This window comes from Brachyistius frenatus, unplaced genomic scaffold (assembly GCF_029030835.1).
Source record: "Brachyistius frenatus isolate BFR_SWC_R1_liver_20210118 unplaced genomic scaffold, ASM2903083v1 Contig_23, whole genome shotgun sequence".
In the NCBI taxonomy this organism is placed as follows: domain Eukaryota; kingdom Metazoa; phylum Chordata; class Actinopteri; family Embiotocidae; genus Brachyistius; species Brachyistius frenatus.
In genome coordinates this window covers 4,440,718-4,460,000 of record NW_027210622.1, presented here as the reverse complement: position 1 = coordinate 4,460,000, position 19,283 = coordinate 4,440,718, and the positions used below count along the sequence as shown (strand labels likewise).

The 19,283-nt window shown below is 41.9% G+C and overlaps 1 protein-coding gene across 4 annotated transcripts in view; it reads left to right on the top strand.

Annotated features, from left to right (window-relative positions):
- slit2 (slit homolog 2 (Drosophila)) overlaps window positions 1–19,283 on the top strand; it is a 90,720-nt gene that overhangs the window by 48,557 nt on the left and 22,880 nt on the right. For all 4 annotated transcript variants that reach the window (XM_069697524.1, XM_069697525.1, XM_069697523.1 and 1 more), the window contains 10 exons: window positions 7,842–7,913; window positions 8,884–8,955; window positions 9,909–9,980; window positions 10,207–10,370; window positions 10,797–10,935; window positions 12,531–12,602; window positions 12,774–12,845; window positions 16,058–16,129; window positions 16,380–16,523; window positions 17,254–17,417. In XM_069697524.1, the coding sequence (XP_069553625.1) occupies window positions 7,842–7,913; window positions 8,884–8,955; window positions 9,909–9,980; window positions 10,207–10,370; window positions 10,797–10,935; window positions 12,531–12,602; window positions 12,774–12,845; window positions 16,058–16,129; window positions 16,380–16,523; window positions 17,254–17,417 (1,043 nt within the window). The remainder of the gene's footprint in view (window positions 1–7,841; window positions 7,914–8,883; window positions 8,956–9,908; window positions 9,981–10,206; window positions 10,371–10,796; window positions 10,936–12,530; window positions 12,603–12,773; window positions 12,846–16,057; window positions 16,130–16,379; window positions 16,524–17,253; window positions 17,418–19,283) is intronic.

Here is a 19,283-nt window from a genome sequence, read left to right as displayed (position 1 = left end):
ACTCCGCACTGTAACCACACCAAAGAGATCCAGAAAAGGAAAGATTTTAGCATCAGAAGCTCCTCAAAATGAATTACCATCATTTGAAGATTTTTCCAAGTTCTGACCAACACAAATAGTTATTGGGATTTTCTTTCTGTGGTGTGTCGACATAGGTATCGAGGTTGAATGTTAGTATTTCATTCAGTCACTTGTCAGTACACCCTCGCCAAGTCATTTTCCAGTTTAGAATTACTGCTGCTAGAGGGCGCTAGTAATGAACCTCTGTCTGTCAAAAGCTTTTAGCCACGCAAATGTGTGCACAGTTACTCATATTACTTCATCCTGTCATCCTGTGCTGCGTGGTGTATGTGTTCATCAAGTTCTTCATTATCACCAAAACTGTCTCAGGTGGCTTGTCCCAGTGTGACGCTGACCGGGTCTGCATATACCTGAAGAGAAAAGCGTGTGAGATCAGTAAACGCATGCACGTGTGACTCAGAGCTGCAAGAGAAATGTCAGTTTTATCATTGATCTATCACACAGCTCTGTGTGTGTGGGTTAAAATGTTTCCTTTAACTTTGGCGTTAGACTTTAGTCACTTTGCAAAAGTGTTTCCTGAAATTGTTGCAGAGGGACACGAAGAAAAACATGCAAGTTGGAAGAGCACAGGTGCACGGCATGATGGGAATCTCTGTTGAGGCAGCTTTAAATCTAAATATCACCATCAGTGGGTCCCCATTACTGAATGCTTCTCAGCTCTCCTCATATGCAATTACTGTATTACTGCAAGCCACTGTCTATTTCTCCCCAGTGTGTGTGTGTGTGTGTGTGTGTGTGTGTGTGTGTGTGTGTGTGTGTGTGTGTGTGTGTGTGTGTGTGTGTGTGTGTGTGTGTGTGTGTGTGTGTGTGTGTGTGTGTGTGTGTGTGTGTGTGTGTGTGTGTGTGTGTATGCACCACAGATGTATTTCTCACTTGTCTATAATTACACGTGTAAACATTTCATGATGATGTCATGGTCCCAGACCGCTGACTAATCTGTTCCTGGGCTGGAAAGCAACGTAATCAGTCTGGTTTCAAATATGTACATGCACACACTAGCATACATGATCTTTATTTTTTCAGCTTTATTATTTTACTGATAATCTTTATAGTAGACCAGATAAGAAATGTGTAGTTACCATGTTCTTTCCCCAGCAACAAGACGCCGGCTTTGCAAGTTTGGCAAGTGGCTTACTGCTGGCTTTGTTAGGAGTTCACTACAAAACGATTGGTAGCTGAATGAAAGGCGCAGGAGCTATTTATGTACAAAATCAGTAGGCAGAATGGAGAACTTGTACCAAGAAATCATCTTGGCTTTCCCCTCTGTATTCAAAGTGTAAAGGAGGAAACACTGCAAAATATAAACTCCTTCGAAAATCAGCAGAAAAAAATAATACAGCTGTTACCACAAGAGCATTTGTAAACTGAGAACTTTGTGAAGTTAAAAACTCATTGAGGCTACACACACAGACACACACACACACCTTTTCTGGCAAATCGCCAACCTGGTCACCAGGCATACTCAGGCACACACATGGGACATCCTCTGTGTCATGTCAAAATGTCCCCTAGATGTCCACCCTGATCTAGTAACCATAGCAACCCTCTTACCTGGCATTTAAAGAATGTGTGTAAGGCGTGATGGTGAATAAGGGAAATAGACAATGTGACTGGACGAGTGGGAGGGGGGTGGACTGCAGATCTGTCATTCACGAACAAAGTCAATATTAGTTTAGAAGAGAGCGCCTGAAGTGGGAGGCTGAAAGAGGAGGCAATCAGTGTGTGGGAGGGTGTGTGTGATTCTGCATAATGACTGCGTCTCCTGAAAGAGCAAATCATAAGAATCTTCTTTTTTTTTTTATCCTGTTATGCAGTTTTTAAATTCTGCCACCCAAGATGTCCAAAATGCACCTAAAATAAAATCCAGAGAGGTCGTGATTGACCATCATACACAAACACTCACCAGCCACACAGCCACACACACATTCCTCCACATTCCCAGGTGCCAGTCCTGGCCCAGTGTGTTCAATAATCCTCTGCATTGTCTTCAGAAAGCCTACTCTCCTCTCTCTCCTCTCTCCCCTTATCTCTTCTTTTCTTTGGGAGTCTTTCTCCCACTAATTGCTCACAGAAGTGTGATCTTTGGGGGTCCACTAATGGCATTGCTGCCAGAATTAGCTGAAGAATCCACACACACACACACACACACACACACACACACACACACACACACACACACACACACACACACACACACACACACACACACACACACACAGAATGCCATTGTCGTTTTACTCTTGGTGTTTCTCCCTGACCGTCCCATCGTAAACACCCCTGTACCAAACCTGAGTCTCTCTCCTTCTCTCCCAAAGTATCCTTCTTATCTTTGACACTCACATATTCTCTCTCTGCCCAGCTCTTCCTCATTTTCTCCTCCTTTTTCTCTTTTTCCTATGGACTCTTTCCAGCGCCTTCTTTGCCCATTCACACATTCTTATACTTAATAGGATTAAGGTCTCCGAAAAGGGATTTGAACAAGATGATTAGTTTACTGCTCTGCCAACTCCGACTCATACCCTACCCACACATGCACACACACTTCAAGGGGAACCCCCAGTTTGCTGGACCTGGGAATAATCTTGTGGCAGTGGGTCTCATACAAAAGAGATTCAGAAACTGTGTAACAGTAGGTAAGAGTGTGCGTCCAGTGTGAGTGAGAGAAGGAACAGGGAGGAGGGGGAAGGATGAGGGGTGTATGTGTGAGAATTGAGTGCTGCGCTTTCATGCCCAGGTCTTCTTAGACACGGAGGGTGTCAAAAGCCCCTCTCTAACTCTGAAAAGACCCTTTAGAAAAGCAGCACTAAGCTCTTAACACTGGAGACCTGACTCTGTCTCACACACACACACACACACACACACACACACACACACACACACACACACACACACACACACACACACACACACACACACACACACACACACACACACACACATCCTGGGCCACCAGGAGGACGGTCAGAAGATAAAGGAGAGACGACAACCACACAATTCGAAATGTAAAATCTGAAAATGGATGTTAATGTGTGTGTAAGCCCAAACCATCATTTTTAGGTGGTTTTGTAAGATATCATACCACACTGAAGCTCCTAAACAACAGGTTTTGGTTGGCAACAGTTGGCATCTGGTAAAAGTGGGAATAAAAAGAGGCAGATCCCTCTGTAAAACCTAAGCTGGTTACACCACTGCCCCTCCTGTTCCATGTGTTCACCTGTACTGTGTTTTAGTGCAGCCCAAACTCACACTCATTTGTCATTTCCATATTTGTATGTTTCTGTGATGAGACAAAAACACCGCCAGGTGCGTGTTTAATGCACCCAGGTGTCAGGCAAATCGCAAATTGATCCATACTAAACTAACATGTAAAATGGATGACCAAAGAGAGGGTTAGATGCCACAGAAAGTTGGCTTCTTGCTTGCTGCTAACGGTCCCGAATACAGGATATTTCATTGTTTTCAGAAAGCTAAAATGTTCCTGTCCACTCCAAAACCTGATGCCAGCATCTCCAGGTTTGTCTACTCTGGGGAGCACTCTTAAACAGCTCAGCTTTTGAGTGTGAAAAATAAAAGCTGAGTGTGGACGGAGGGAGAAAACATGGAGGAAGATGTTTTAGATTTATCTTATTTTGGGTGGATGTCAAAGAAAAAGAGGCAGCACAAGAACAAAATATGAGCTAAAAACGGACAGAAAAGTTGGGTCGGTAGTGGGCATGTACAGCAGTGTGAGTGTGTTTCTGTAGATCTGTTTTCCTTCTTCTCATCATGGATGTGGGCTGTCAGCTGTCAGTTTACAGCAGCAGTGCGTCTGAGTGTGAAGTCTGTGTGTGTGTGTGTGTGTGTGTGTGTGTGTGTGTGTGTGTGTGTGTGTGTGTGTGTGTGTGTGTGTGTGTGTGTGTGTGTGTGTGTGTGTGTGTGTGTGTGTGTGTGTGTGTCTGTTGTCTGTGTGTGTCTGCTTTCAGAGGATCCCTAACTTAACAGCATGATATATTTCCTTTGTGGGTCTAATACCTCCGGCACCGTCAAACAAAAACACACACACACGCACACACAGACACACACACTGGGCTCAGCAGGAGCCTCTTTTAATGAAGGCAACCTCCCAGTTTAGGCGCAGGGCCAGAGGTGAAGGGTTAAAATCTTGGGGAAGCCCAAAAAACGAGACCAATTTAGGAGAAGTGGAAAAGACTCAGAGAGATGGATGAAAAGGAAGACACTAAGGGAGGGAGGGCAAAGGAAGAAAGGAAGAGAAAGAGGTGGACAGAACATCCACCAAACGATTTAACTGGAGATGAAACTAAATCAGGTGCTTTGGCGCCAAACTGAGGAAGAAAATCCACTCCTAAGTCCCTAAGAAGTCAATTTCCTTGTCGGGGTAAAACTTGCTATTCACTCTCTCTCCCTCTCTCTGGTGGTCTGAGTGATGAATAGGGTTTAGAGTGGCCTTCTGCACTTCCTTAAGAGCCCCGCTTTAACCCAACCTGCCAAGCACATGTGCATGCATGTACTATGTCTGTATGTATATGTGTGTGTGTGTGTGTGTGTGTGTGTGTGTGTGTGTGTGTGTGTGTGTGTGTGTGTGTGTGTGTGTGTGTGTGTGTGTGTGTGTGCGTGCGTGCGTGCGTGCGTGCGTGCGTGCGTGCGTGTGTGTGTGCGCGTGTGCATGCTGTCTCTGTTGTTGTAGATCACAAGGACAGATAAATTGTGAAAAATCAATTTTCAATCATCTCAGTGGTTTAGAAGATAAATGTGTGTGTCAAACACACACATACACGCGTTTCTCTCCTATGGTAAACACCATAGGAGAGGAAAGAGCTACTATTCTGTAATTGGCAGAGTAGTGCACTGTATGTTCCCAAGTTAACATGTTAAGTGTGTGTAAACACAGTCGTTTACACTGAGGTTAGTGTGCGGCCAAAAATATAGAAATACAAACTGTCAAACTGTCAGCTCCTCACAAATAGGACATTAACAAGTTTGTACTGATCTTTACATCCGATAGGCAGATGTAGTGGATGCACTCTGTGAGCTTTATGCTCTACAGTGTGTGTGTGTAGGGCTAAGCAGCATTTTCGAAGTGTTTATTTGGTTTTAGAGTTCCAGCGGTTAAAGGAGCATGGCTGTTTTCCAAACCCCCCTGGCCCTGTAAAAACAGTATCAGGACACACTCTATTTGATTCAGACCAGCCACTGTGCGCGCGCGCGCGTGTGTGTGTGTGTGTGTGTGTGTGTGTGTGTGTGTGTGTGTGTGTGTGTGTGTGTGTGTGTGTGTGTGTGTGTGTGTGTGTGTGTGTGTGTGTGTGTGTGTGTGTTTCTGTGTGCACGCATGAGAAGAAGCACACGTGTGTGTTTGCGTTGTGTGTAAAACAGCAGAGGTGAAGCCTCTTTTTCATCTACCTTTGTTGGTGAAGTCTTAGTCCAGGATTATGTTGATTGATCTGGAGTGCACAGAGGACATTCAAACATGTGCAAGTTCACAAGCGTGTGAAAGTGTGAAGTGCAAATAAAAGTCAGGTACTTTAAAATCAAATATATCACGTAAGTTTGTGTTATGACATTCCCTGATCTTTTGAATTCTGCAGGCAAACCAGCCAGAGAGCTGCATGTCTGCGTGTGAACACATTTTACTGGCGGTCAAACCAATGACTGCTTTTGCCTGTCACAGTTTTCATGAGCTCAAAGTGTTCTTTTTTTCAATTGCTTGTTTTTTCTGACCAAAAATTCCCAATTTACAACAATTTAGAAGAGAGAAAAGCAGCAAATGCTTACAAAAGACAAGTTTCCTATTGAATGACTTACAATTAATCTTTTCTGCACCACATTTGACTTTAAACTGTGTTTGCATAAAGAACTAACTTTTAGTCAACCGAATGCAGCCAGATAAGCAAAACACAACAGAGTGAGCTGCACAAGCTTGCTAGCCATAATATCTTCTTTATATCTGCAAGTATAGACACATGCTGCAACTTGGCTTGCATGGAAATTAGCTTCCACTGACTAGAAGTGGACTCACATATGCTGAGGCTTGGTAGTGAATGTGGACATCTGCTAAAACACTGTGAACATCTTTAAAACATTCATGAAAGTACCATGATCAGTCGCTGTAGATTCAGAGCGACTGATTACTTTTTCTTTAGTACTAACATCTGTCCCTCTGCTAATAAGCAACAGTCACCGGAGAAAGTTTTGTTTACATTGTATCTTTGTGCCCCTGCTGTCTCAGCTGTCAATCAAAATCTCACTGCAGCCAACCCTCTCACAGGCTTGGAGGCTACAGAAACATTCAGTTTTGTCATTTAATTTGGGCATCAAAGCTACAAAAGATAATCTTCAAGAACAAGGATGCAGCTACTCAAGGTTCTCAGTCGCAAACAGGCTTCTAGCTTTGTAATTTCTTCTGTTTTCTTAGAAACAAATTACCACTTCAGCTGCAGGTTTAGAAGCAGCGGGTGGAGACAAGGGAGATGGATGATACCTGCAGTGCTGATTATACAATCACAACTGCAGGAATGTGAGGAATGTGAACGGGCTTTAGCTGTTAGCCGATTAGCATGGTAGAGGTCACAGTGCCACAGTCGGGGTCAAGAGCTGGAAGGTCAGTAGTGAAAGGTCAGATAGTCTGTCTGGAACTTGGGTCTGTATGGGCAGCCGGGTGACACACACAAACACACACACAGACTCTCACTATTTAGCAGTCTGAGTTACTATCAAATGTCCAAGTTTCATCCTTCCAGAGGATCTAGATTGAATTTTTATTATATCTGCTGGAAATACACGCGCATATGTGTGATTAACACCTCTTTTCATGTAATGATTTGTGCATACATCCTTCAGCACTGATGTGTGTGTGTGTGTGTGTGTGTGTGTGTGTGTGTGTCCTTCATTAAACCAAGTTGCTATACCAACCAGTGGTGGAATGTATTTCACTTGACAGCAGGCGACACCTGCTCTAGGTTTGAGTGTATTTATACTCTTCTGAGAGGGTGTGTGTGTGTGTGTGTGTGTGTGTGTGTGTGTGTGTGTGTGTGTGTGTGTGTGTGCGTGCGTGCGTGCGTGCGTGCGTGCGTGTGTGTGTGTGTGTGTGTGTGTGCGTGTGCGTGCATGTGTGTGCTTACAGCGACATGTATTAGCACACATACTGCACCTATATGTCACTGACTGAAACAAAATTACTGTTTCTTTGCTGTTTTTGTTTTGTTTTGTTTTTGCTGCAGCTTAGTTAAAGTGGTTGAAAATTAAATCGTTCTAAACCCCAATGCTCATACTCACGCACACACACATCCATCACTCACTTCTTAAAAGCAGAGGCAGGAGCGGTGGGTGGGGGCGAGGTAGAGATGAGTGGGAGGGATGAGAGGAGGAACAGAAAACTGTTAGGGAAGCGGAGGTCACCAGTGCCCCCTACAGGTTGCCGGTGCATTCAAAGCTTCTTCTACCTGAATTGTATGGATGTTCAAAGCAGACAACTGAATTGCATCTGGTTATGAGCTGCGTGGACACTTGTCAGAGGAAGTGTTATTTGTCACTAGGACATGAGCAGAGACAGCTGATTGTATTTGGTGAAGGAGTGCTCTGTGTGCAAGGAACTCAATTTTGCAGATGATCCGTCTGGCTCTGAAGTTTCCCCACTGCATTTTGGTAATTACATCAAGTACTTGTGCTGCAAAACAAGTGGCACTATGACAGCTTGGCTTAACTCCCTGCTACCTTATTTATCTTTCTCCCTTCTCCTCTTCGTCTCTCTCTTTCTCTCTGTGCAGTGATCTCAGCGAGAACCAGATTCAGGGGGTTCCAAGGAAAGCCTTCAGGGGAGCTGTGGAAATCAAGAACCTGTAAGTGGCACTTGAGCAATACTTTCTCTGCATATGTGCTCCGTGTGTGCACATTCATTTGTGTGTGTATATACGTGTACATCTGTCACTTGCTTTTCAACATGTTTGCAAATGTGCACAACACCCAACCACCTGTGCATCAATATTTCATTGTGTTAAATGTCATGTGCTTCCTGCTTGCTGTATTGACTGGCACCGCTGCTCGTTACCAGCTGTGTATGTGTGAGTGTGCGTGTTCGCTATGGATGTCACGTCACTGGCATTTTGTTGTTTTCTCTTTTTGGTTTGCCTCACTCATACTTATGATAATTGTTGGTCATTCCGTGTGTAATGTAATTGCCCAGCAGTAATTCTATAAGTATGGCTATAAGTATGGATTTTTCAGCTATTTCACTGCTTCCTGTTTTGTTTTTTTCAGATAATTGTTGTGAAATGCCTTGTAATTATTGCAAAAGGAAAGGGCATTGTGTGTGTGTGTGTGTGTGTGTGTGTGTGTGTGTGTGTGTGTGTGTGTGTGTGTGTGTGTGTGTGTGTGTGTGTGTGTGTGTGTGTGTGTGTGTGTGTGTATTAGAATGAGGGTGACAGCAGATGATTTACTGTGCTTACGTCTTAATTAAATTGTTTCAGTAAAGCGATTCTGAGAAAGAATGGGGGAGAGAGGGGAAGAGAGATAGGGGGGTGGAGGGAGGGAGCATCGCATACAAATTAAACATCAGATAGAAGAGAGCAGGAAACAGGAATGGATACACAGATAAATACGTTTAGAAATGAATCTACAAAGAACAAAGAGCCCAGGAGACAGAACTCAAATACGAGGGAGACAGAGAGCTGTTGATGAGTTGGCCAGGGGAGTTTTCATCCTGAACTGCCTGCATGCCCTGAATTTCACCTAAAGACATCCTGTTAGACACCTTTACATCTTTTTTTTCTCTCTCTTTCTTTCTTTCCTCTCGTTTGTGTGTGAATACAGCCAGTTGGACTACAATCACATCAGCTGTATTGAAGATGGAGCTTTCCGAGCCCTGCGTGACCTGGAAGTACTGTGAGTACCTGTTTATTCAGTCACCCTGCTAATGGCAGCAGAGGTTTTGGTGAATGATGAACACTAACAGCGGTGGGATGAGGAACCTCTAATATCCTCGTTGACCTTTTGAAGGCTGCATTGCCTGTGCAGCTCCTGAAAAAAGACACTTTCATATATATCCAGGAGTGACAAATAATGCCTGGTTCTGTGGTGTTACTGTCACATATGAATTATTGCAGTTAGGTCACCATGTCATCAGGGCCACTGAACAAACTTTATTTTTTTGGTTTTAGAGTCCACTGATGAGCTTGTTTTTAATGACAAATATTCATTTTCCTCATATTGTGTGGAAAATGTGAATTACTTTGATTTCAAAGTCAATCATCACATTAGATCAGGAGTAGTGTTTGCTGCCAGTTACAGTTTTTATATGAACCACAACATAACATCAGTTAGAGATGATTTTAACGTGAAGTTTTGAAAATGTGAAATTTGAGATTTTTCATGAGAGCAGTTACCAGATCTGCCAAATGTCATTTTTTCATAGTTTACAGTCAAAAGTTGTTTTTTTTAACAGAAATGTCCTTTTACCAAAGACACCGAAACACCTGTCTGCAATCTAATTTCTGACCACATGTTAAATGTCCTCCCTGAATCCTGTAGTCTTAACAGTTCAGGAGGGAATAAAGGGATTAGGTTTTAAGGCTGTGTCTGAAAAAAGCAACACAGGAGGCTCAGCTGGTTTTAATTAAATGTGATAGTTGATAAGGGAGCTAGCAAGCAAGCAGCAAGCAGATAAACTGTAGTTTAAAAGGTTGTGCTTTGAAAACATTAAAGGCAATTCTGTTGTTGTACCCCTCAGCACAGTTAAAACATCCATACCTTTCACAGTGTTTCACTGTTATGGCCATAAAGGAGCAGTGAAATTCTATATATATCTTATGTTGTGTATTCATCTCTTTTCTCCTCAGCACCCTCAACAATAACAACATCAGCCGACTGTCTGTGGCCAGTTTCAACCACATGCCAAAGCTCAGGACCTTGTAAGTGGCACCGCTGCATATTTGGTACACATTACCGCCCTGAGGGGAAGGATTCCTCTCTTGTGTGCCCGTTTGTGCAATTGATTGATTGATCCGTACTTGCGACTCTCTCCCCTCCACCCGCTCTGCTCCTGTCATCAAATCTATCATTTCCCCTCTCCCTCCCCCCACCTGTTCTCAACACTTGTCTGCCCCCTCCCCTCCCCTCCCCTCCAATCCCACACAGTCGCCTGCACTCCAACAACCTGCAGTGTGACTGCCACGTCGCCTGGCTGTCAGAATGGCTGCGACAGCGCCCCCGCCTGGGTCTTTACACTCAATGCATGGCCCCTCCACACTTGAGGGGACATAACGTGGCAGAGGTGCAGAAGAAGGAGTTTGTGTGCGCAGGTAGGTTGAGTTTACTGTTTTCTTTGTCGTCTGTTCTGTGACTTACATCCACTTGCTGTTTTGCTGGGGCAAACCCATCTTTTGCTTTGTCTCGTTTCCTTTTTCCTCACTGTCTTTGGCTCATGCTTTTCAAGATGGGGACGACAGTAAGTATTCATTGCCCATTGCATGGCTTGGCTTTAAATCTGCACTTAATGAAATATATATTGATCGGATTTTCTATACAACACAAGGTTAAAAATGAGATTGTAGTTAGACAAGGTCACATGTAAAGACAGCTTCTTTTCCTCTCTTGCTCACCTGCTTTGTACTTGCTGCTGTTTTTTCTTCACTGAAGTCCGTGAGCTTCAACGTCCTTTAGTTTAAGGTCTAAAAGAACCATAATCTATTATCCATGGATAATATTGTGCATCTGTCTCTGCATAGGTCATCAGTCATCGTCATCCCCCTCCTGCAGTGTGTTACAGTGCCCAGAGTCCTGCGCCTGCAGTAACAACATTGTGGACTGCAGAGGGAAGGGTCTGACAGAAATACCCACCAACCTACCTGAAACCATCACTGAGATGTAAGACACACACACATTCAAGTACACTCACAGCCACTTTGCACTGCATTCATACACGCACTCCTGCATCCACACTCAGCGCAGTGATATTTCTCTTGCTCTTTCACTGTGCATTGCTTCATTTTCTCTCTTTGTCTCTTTCCAACTTTGTGTTTCACTACTTCTCTTTCACTCTGTGTAGTGAAATAAAACCACACATCTGTGAAATGAGAAAGCCTGTTCATGCAGCTCTTCCCTGCTTAAGCAAATAACGAAGGAATGAGGGAGGAAGAACTGAAAGATTAATCTGAGAGACAAGACAGATCATATCACTTTCTAAAAGTGGGCGTTAAGAAAAGAGGAAGGATGAGAGACAGCAGATTTAAAGTGACAAAGTCCAGAAAAGAAGTATAGACTTAAGATTTCAGACTTGGACTTGAGTCAGAGTTAAGTAACAAAAATGTTTTGAGACGTGATTTCAACCACTACAACTCTGAGTTTGAGACTTGTCTCACGTAAGACTTCACCTCATAAAAAAAGACATTCAAGTCTCATACTATGTCCTCCTATTTAACTCCTGCCACACATCTTGAATGTTGAACTGCAAGGACTAACCATTGAAAGGAAATGGTGTCAGCTGTGATGTGCAGTGTCATTTTAGAGGTAATGAACACTTCCCTGGATTTTGAAGACTTGCCAAGTAATTTTTACTTGACTTTAAGACTTGACTTAATACAAACTTGACTTGATGCCTGATGTGACAAGACCTAGGACATGACTTGAAAATGTCTTAATTGAATTCATCATTAATTTGGACTTGTTTCAGAAATCTTAAATTTCACCTGAGACGTACATTGACTACATTTTTAAGTCTTTGACATGAGGCCTGCTTTGACTTCGAGACGTGAATTTTCCAAATGATTTTAGACTTTATTTGGAGTTGAAGTTTACTCTGAAAGTCTTGGGACTCTAATTTGATACTTGACTTGAATTTGTCTCGATTCATTTTAGACTTAAAAGAACAATGGAGTAGAATAGAATACAAAATAATACATTAAAAGGTTTGTGTTCAACCAGTCAAAACTGTTCGTACTGAAAGGACTAGAAAGCAATGAAGCAGAGCTAAATAGAGGAGAAAAGCAAATGAAAAACATATTTTAGTCAAATGTCTCAATCGAATGGTTGGTTTGCAAATCATGTTCCACCGACTTTGTTGTTACAGTGACTGAACATGTGAAATGTTTGGAGAACAGTTGTTTGGGTCTGTTTTCTCTTCTGTCTGCCCCACTCCTTCTCTCTTTCACACTCTTGACGTGGTTTGGTTTGTTTGGACCTGATTGACGCTGAGTCAGACTGGCACTTAATGGAACACTGCCCAGATAGTTAAGGCTGTGTGTGCGTGTGTGTTTGTGCGTCCGCCTGACTGTACACATGTTAAAGAGGGCAAAAGATCAGAGAACTGGGACACACCTTGGCAACGGACATCAAAGCGCTTTATCTGGAAATGTTCCCCTCAGCCTGAGCCCCCCGGCAGTCAACAATACAGCAGCGATAGCTCTGAGATAAGCAAATGTTAATGTCGCTCCTCAATGGCCTGTGTCTATGTTTGGTTCCAGACGACTGGAGCAGAACGCCATCAAGGTGATCCCAGCTGGGGCTTTTTCTCCTTATAAGAAGCTGCGCAGGATGTGAGTAGATGAGGAGATACATGTATTCTGTACCCTGTTAACCATCCACAAAAACCTTGCTGCTGTCCCGTTTGTGACTTCTGTTGACCTCCTTGTTTCACTTTCTGTGTGTTTGTCTTCCTCACCGTCTCCGTCTCTGTTTCTTGTTTCTTTTGCACGGTTTTTGCACAGAGACTTGAGCAACAACCAGATATCAGAGCTGGCCTCAGACGCCTTCCAAGGTCTGCGCTCCCTCAACTCTCTGTGAGTATTGTGGGATGTGTTTGTATTTAAGATGTGGTTCATACAAACCACTACAATACACTGGTTTGAACTGTATGCAGAATATTTAATTGTTTCAAATCTTTTTAGGCCTCCTTAAAAGTTGTTATTAATCATACTGTGTTTCATAGTTCAGGCATTACTTGTGTGTTTTATATTAAGACTGTACTTGCCAATTTAATTACTGAGATCTGGTAACACAACATGACTACAACAAAGTAGCAAGAAAGGCAAGAAACATATGCAATCACAAAATCAGACAGGTTTTACAAAAGACAACAGACAAATTATTTTAACCTCATTGTAAATACCTACAGTAGCATAGCATTACTTCCAAGACCAACAGTAAACATATTGTGAACTAGCTTCATTATTCTGCATAGTTTATGGTTATGTTAGGAAAGGTCCTGTTCTGGACTTACATATCCACTGTGTGGGAACCGGTCCAACAACAATTTCTAATGCTAAAATTGTTTTAAAGGAGTTTAGGCCTCATACTACCATGAACAGCTCTGTCCTGACTATTTTTAGTTTGGAAATATTTACCCAGAATTTCAATCTCAACATTCGGCCTCCTCCACAAATCCTTTTCACATTTTATGAAAATGCCAAGGGTAACTAAGAGACCTTTAGCAAAAGGTCAATTTTAATGAATGATTTCACCATTATTTTTTGTTCCATGAGTCTTATCATCTGACTGTTCATATTTCTTTTTCTGTGATACTCGACATCCAAATTTATGAAATCCATGATTATCTTTTAATAATCAATCCAACACAAAACAAAAATTCCGTTTTATAAGTAATTTTATGGAGCTGGGATGAGCTCCAGCCTCCCCTGTGACCCTGTTCAGGATAAACCGGGTATGGATATTGGATGGATGGATGGAAGATATTTTACTTCTGTGGTGTTGCTGTCTCTCTATGCGGCCTGAATCTCAGGTCAGACCATCTGCTTTGCGTGTGAAGCTTTGGGAAGGAGGATGAAGAGAGGAGCTGAAGAGGGAGAGAGGAATGTAGAGTTATTTCATGAAGGAGTTATATTAAGGTCTCGTCTCTCCAAAGTCAATAATTCATAAATGCTGAATTGCTGAATGGAGACTTCTGCCACCTCATTACACATTCACCACAGAGAGAATGGGACACACAGATTCATGCTGACACATCACATCCAGCATGGCTTTCACAGCTGCACTGTGTGTTCATTGTGTGTCAGTGTTTGGTTGGAGAGGGTGCAAATGAGCCATCGATTGTGTCCGTGCACGTGTCAGTACGTGCACAAGTGTGTCTGTGGGTGCGCAGAACAGTACGTGCTAATGTGTCTGGGAGACATAAATGAAGCGTCCACTCCCCACATCAAGTGTTTCCCAACCTCAGGTCTCTCGGGGGCAGCCAGCCACTCAGCACAATGAAATAAAAGCCAATCTAAAACACATGTCTTTGGACTGCCTACATACACAACTCAACTCAGCATAGAGCAGAAAGATGACTGATAACTTGTGTGTGTGTGTGTGTGTGTGTGTGTGTGTGTGTGTGTGTGTGTGTGTGTGTGTGTGTGTGTGTGTGTGCGTGCGTGCGTGCGTGCGTGCGTGCGTGCGTGCGTGCGTGTGTGTGTGTGTGTGTGCATCAAAGGTATTTGCTGGGCAAGGGAGTGGCAGTCTCTCAACTTTGACCTGTTTGTGTTTGTAATCTGATGTATTTATAAAAAGCATTTCTTTGATAACAGCTCACATTCCTCGTACTGCAGCCACAGACAGATTTATGAAAGTGTTTTTTCATTTAGATTGAAAGCGATTTCAACTAGTTTTACTCTTTTGTGCAGAGTGTTCACATACAGACAGATATATTTCATATGATTACTTTATAAAATATGATGTATTATTATAGATGATAGGTACCCAGCAGAATGTAAGTAGAGTTGCCAGAATTAGCTCTGCTTTAGCCAACTACGTTACATGTTAGATATTAAAACATAAATATGGACTTGATAATTAAACATAACACTTCTATGAGCCGTGCTGCATAATAAGTATTTTGTCATTTGATACTTTAAGCACATTCTATAATAATAATAATAATAATAATAATACTGATGTCATTTTTCTTTTCTTTATTCTATTTTGAATGCAGGACTTTTACTTGTAAGGGAGTATTTTTTTATATATATTGTGATATTACTACAAGTAAATAATTTAAATACTTATTCCGCCATTGTGTTTATGTAACATCCAGTTTTTTTTGGAGCACATAAATTATTTGGTTTACTTCAAACTGAAACAAAACTCATAGCTGAATTATTTTTACACTTTGAATGTTAATATGGAGTTTTAATGAGATGAAACTACTTTGCAAACATGTTGTCCAGAATTTTCTGGAGACTTCTGTACATTGCTACGTGGGAAATATTGTAGCCGTCAGACATTCCCCATACATATTGTATCATGTCTTATGTACTGTAAGACATGAATGCAGCACTTGTCCCTGTCAAAGACAGTGGACTCTGTTTCTCATAGAACAGACCGAGGCCACACAGTCCTAAAAGCAAATATTTTACAGCCCAACCAAGCATCTGCTTGTTTTTCAGCAGTTACATTTACACCTGAGTGTTTGGTTTCATGTTTAGGAAGTGAATCTGGTGAATGTTCGTCAAATATTTCCTTGTGACAAAATTTAAAATTCACAACATCTGACATTGCTAAAGGGGTGATATTGGTCTATTTTCAGAATGTTATAAATAGTAGTTACAATGTTGATTCTTTAATTGACCAAATGTCCTAAAAGGAGACAAAGAACGCTGCTCAACTTAAGCCACAGATTCTGGGGAGGATGCTCTGAAGTCCATCAGCCAGTTGTGAAATATTGAAAAGTCAAAATGAGTAGAAACAGATTCTGGAGACAAAGCCCTGCTGCTAAATAACTTATCAAGTTCATAGTCTGATGAAACTGACCTTGGTCAAAGAATCCCATCTTTTCCCATCTAGTACAGCAGTGAATATTAAGTTTGCCTAGAATGAGGACAATAACCCTAAGAGCATTTTTTTTGCATGAATAAAGATACCCTCTATGAGAAACAGATACTCGTCAAACAAAGAGAAGGGAGACGAGGTTTGACTGTACAGAATATACTGAGTGTTGGATAATACTGTATGTGTGGTCTTACTCATAACTTATTAATGTAGTGTTTATTCTCTGCAGGGTACTATATGGGAACAAGATCACTGAGATTTCCAAAGGACTGTTTGAGGGACTATTTTCTCTGCAGCTATTGTGAGTAAAAACACACACAAACGAAAAACACACACAGACACACAAAGTTAGCCAGAAGCTAAGCGCTCACATCCACATCTCATTGATATTCAGGTGAAAAAGTGCTTAATTAAAACATTGTCAACAGAGAGAGATATGATGATTGAAAGCCATCATCACTGACTCGCACTGTCTGAAGCACTCGTAGAAGAATGATAACAGGATAAGCCCTCATTTCTCTCTCCTTCACTCTGTCACTTCTTTGTTTCAGGTTACTGAATGCTAATAAGATAGCATGTCTGCGTGTGGACGCATTTCAGGACCTTCACAATCTTAATCTGCTATCGCTATATGACAACAAGCTCCAGACCATCGCCAAGGGGACTTTCTCGTCGCTAAGAGCCATACAAACACTGTACGTACACACACACACACACACCAGACTTGCAAAGGCAAATAAGTAGGTGTTGAACTTCAGTCATCATAATAAAGCGACTTCAGAATTCAATAAAAATGTATTAGGTTTTTAGAAAACTGCTGTAAAAAAAACTACGTCAAAAGAAAAACACTCAAATATTGTTTGAACAAAAGCTATTATTTATGCATCATGGATTTTTGGGCCCATTTTTTGTTTGCCACTTGTTAAAAATATATTTTTTTGTAAACAACAGGTTCTTTTGCAGATTTGGTGGTTTATACTGAAGTTACATTATTAACTATTCATTATTAGACTATTTATTTCATAAGTGAAATTTCAACCTTTAACATGCTTTCATGTAACAGTTAAATCAGTTTAATCTTGGATTTGGTGGTTTGATTTTTTTTTCTTTTTTCAAAGGTTTATTTAACTTTGTGCCACTTTTATTACACATTAATATGCATATTAATATGTTTTAAGTCTTTTCTGTGGCCACCATCAGATAGATATGTTCACTGTAAATTGTTCTAACAGCTCACATGTGTCTTTTTGTTTTCTCTGTGTGTGTGTGTGTGTGTGTGTGTGTGTGTGTGTGTGTGTGTGTGTGTGTGTGTGTGTGTGTGTGTGTGTGTGTGTGTGTGTGTGTGTGTGTGTGTGTGTGTGTGTGTGTGTGTGTGTGTGTGTGTGTGTGTGTGTGTGTGTGTGTGTGTGTGTGTGTGTGAATCAGTCACTTAGCCCAGAACCCGTTCATCTGTGACTGCCATCTGAAGTGGCTGGCAGACTACCTGCAGGACAATCCTATTGAGACAAGCGGCGCCCGCTGCACCAGCCCTCGACGGCTCGCCAACAAACGAATCGGACAAATCAAGAGCAAGAAGTTCCGCTGCTCAGGTATAAAAACAAACACACACACACACACACACACACACACACACACACACACACACACACACACACACACACACACACACACACACACACACACACACACACACACACACACACCACCACTGTATATACACACAAATATGAACAATATATACATATATTGTCGATCTCCTCTGAAAAATATACCTTTATTTCTGATCATTCAAACGTGCACATGTAGATTCATGTACAGAATATTCAAGACACACTGTCCTCTCCTCTCTTCTCATTCTGTGTGTTCCTGCTGGGATTTTCCCTCAGCATCTCTCTACTAACCTCAACTCCCTGGTTATAGTGTTTTCTGGGATCTCGCATATTTTTACACACACACAGACACACACACACAAATACATATAGCCAGTGAATGTTTTCTTCCAGTCTAGCCTTTTTGTTCTTTTGTTGTTTTTCACTTTCATTCTCTTTGTCTCTCCATTAGCTAGAGAACAGTATTTCATCCCAGGTATTGTACAGTACATTGAGCATGTGTGTTTAAGCGTGTGTGTGTGTGTGTGTAAAGGACACTGTTTTTTCACACACTTGCGACACTTGGAGTGACTTGCCTTGACTGACACCTTTTGAATGCCAAGACATTTTCTTTTAACGGTCTAACATACGTCACAGTGCATCACGTATGACCCTGGACACCAGATAATCACCCTCTTGTCCTTGCACTGGGTTTTCAATGGTAACTGTAACCTTAACGACAGAGGGGAAAAGACAATTGGATTAATAGGCTATGGTCGCTGTCAGCTGGTCACTGTGTGTGAGACTCTGTAAAATTAAAAGTGTATCAGTGCAGCGATCACACAGACTATATTCAATTCCAGTCCTCCTCACTTCATAGCACATCTTATGATAGCTAATGTATGAGCATGTGTCCGTGAGCATCTGTGTCTATTTCTTTCACTGCAGAACATCAAAAGGTCACACAGTTACCATGCTCAGAGGGGTGCTGGGAAATATGTAAATCAGACATGCATATGAGATCAGTAGCAGGGCTAAAGGCGGTCATTACCACAGCGGCACACAGAGGAGGCATGGTGTGTGCTGGATGAGAGAGCGTGTGTGTGTGTGTGTGTGTGTGTGTGTGTGTGTGTGTGTGTGTGTGTGTGTGTGTGTGTGTGTGTGTGTGTGTGTGTGTGTGTGTGTGTGTGTGTGTGCGTGCACACTCACTGCAGTCATTAACTCTGCAGCTCACCGGGGGGACAGAGGTTTCAAAGCCCAGATACCACATACGGGGCAAAGCTGAATAATTTAAGAACATTTGCGGTTGAAATAAACATGTTTTATTCTGTGGTCAAACCTTGGTGTTGCGCCTTAGATCAATACATCTAAAATCCTCTAGTTTAATTTGCATTTTGTCCACTATTTCACTGTGTATTATTTTGGATCTGATCTCATATTTGTGTTAAACAAACCCTCCAGTTTAATTATAGTTTAATCCCACCAACCATCTCATGTTAAGGTGAAGACTGAACCTGCTGAATGTGATTGATGTTATGACTGTTTAGACTTTGCTAAATTTTACATATGGTAACTTTAATCACTTTAATCGTGTTTTGTGTATTTTTTGTCTCACGATCTCCCAAAAACAAGTTGACTCAGTCCTGATTTAAGCAAACATGCTGTGTGTTGGATGAGAGCGCCCATCCTGTGTCATGTAATGCCAGCATGATTCTCACCGTTCACGAGTCATTACTCCTTTAAATGAATCATTGCCTGGGGACCAAACACGAATTGCAACACAAATTGCAGCATTTTTTTCTCAGTTTTTCATTAGCTTTTTTTCCTCCTGTTCAAATAAACGAAATCCCTTCTTCTTTCTCCTAC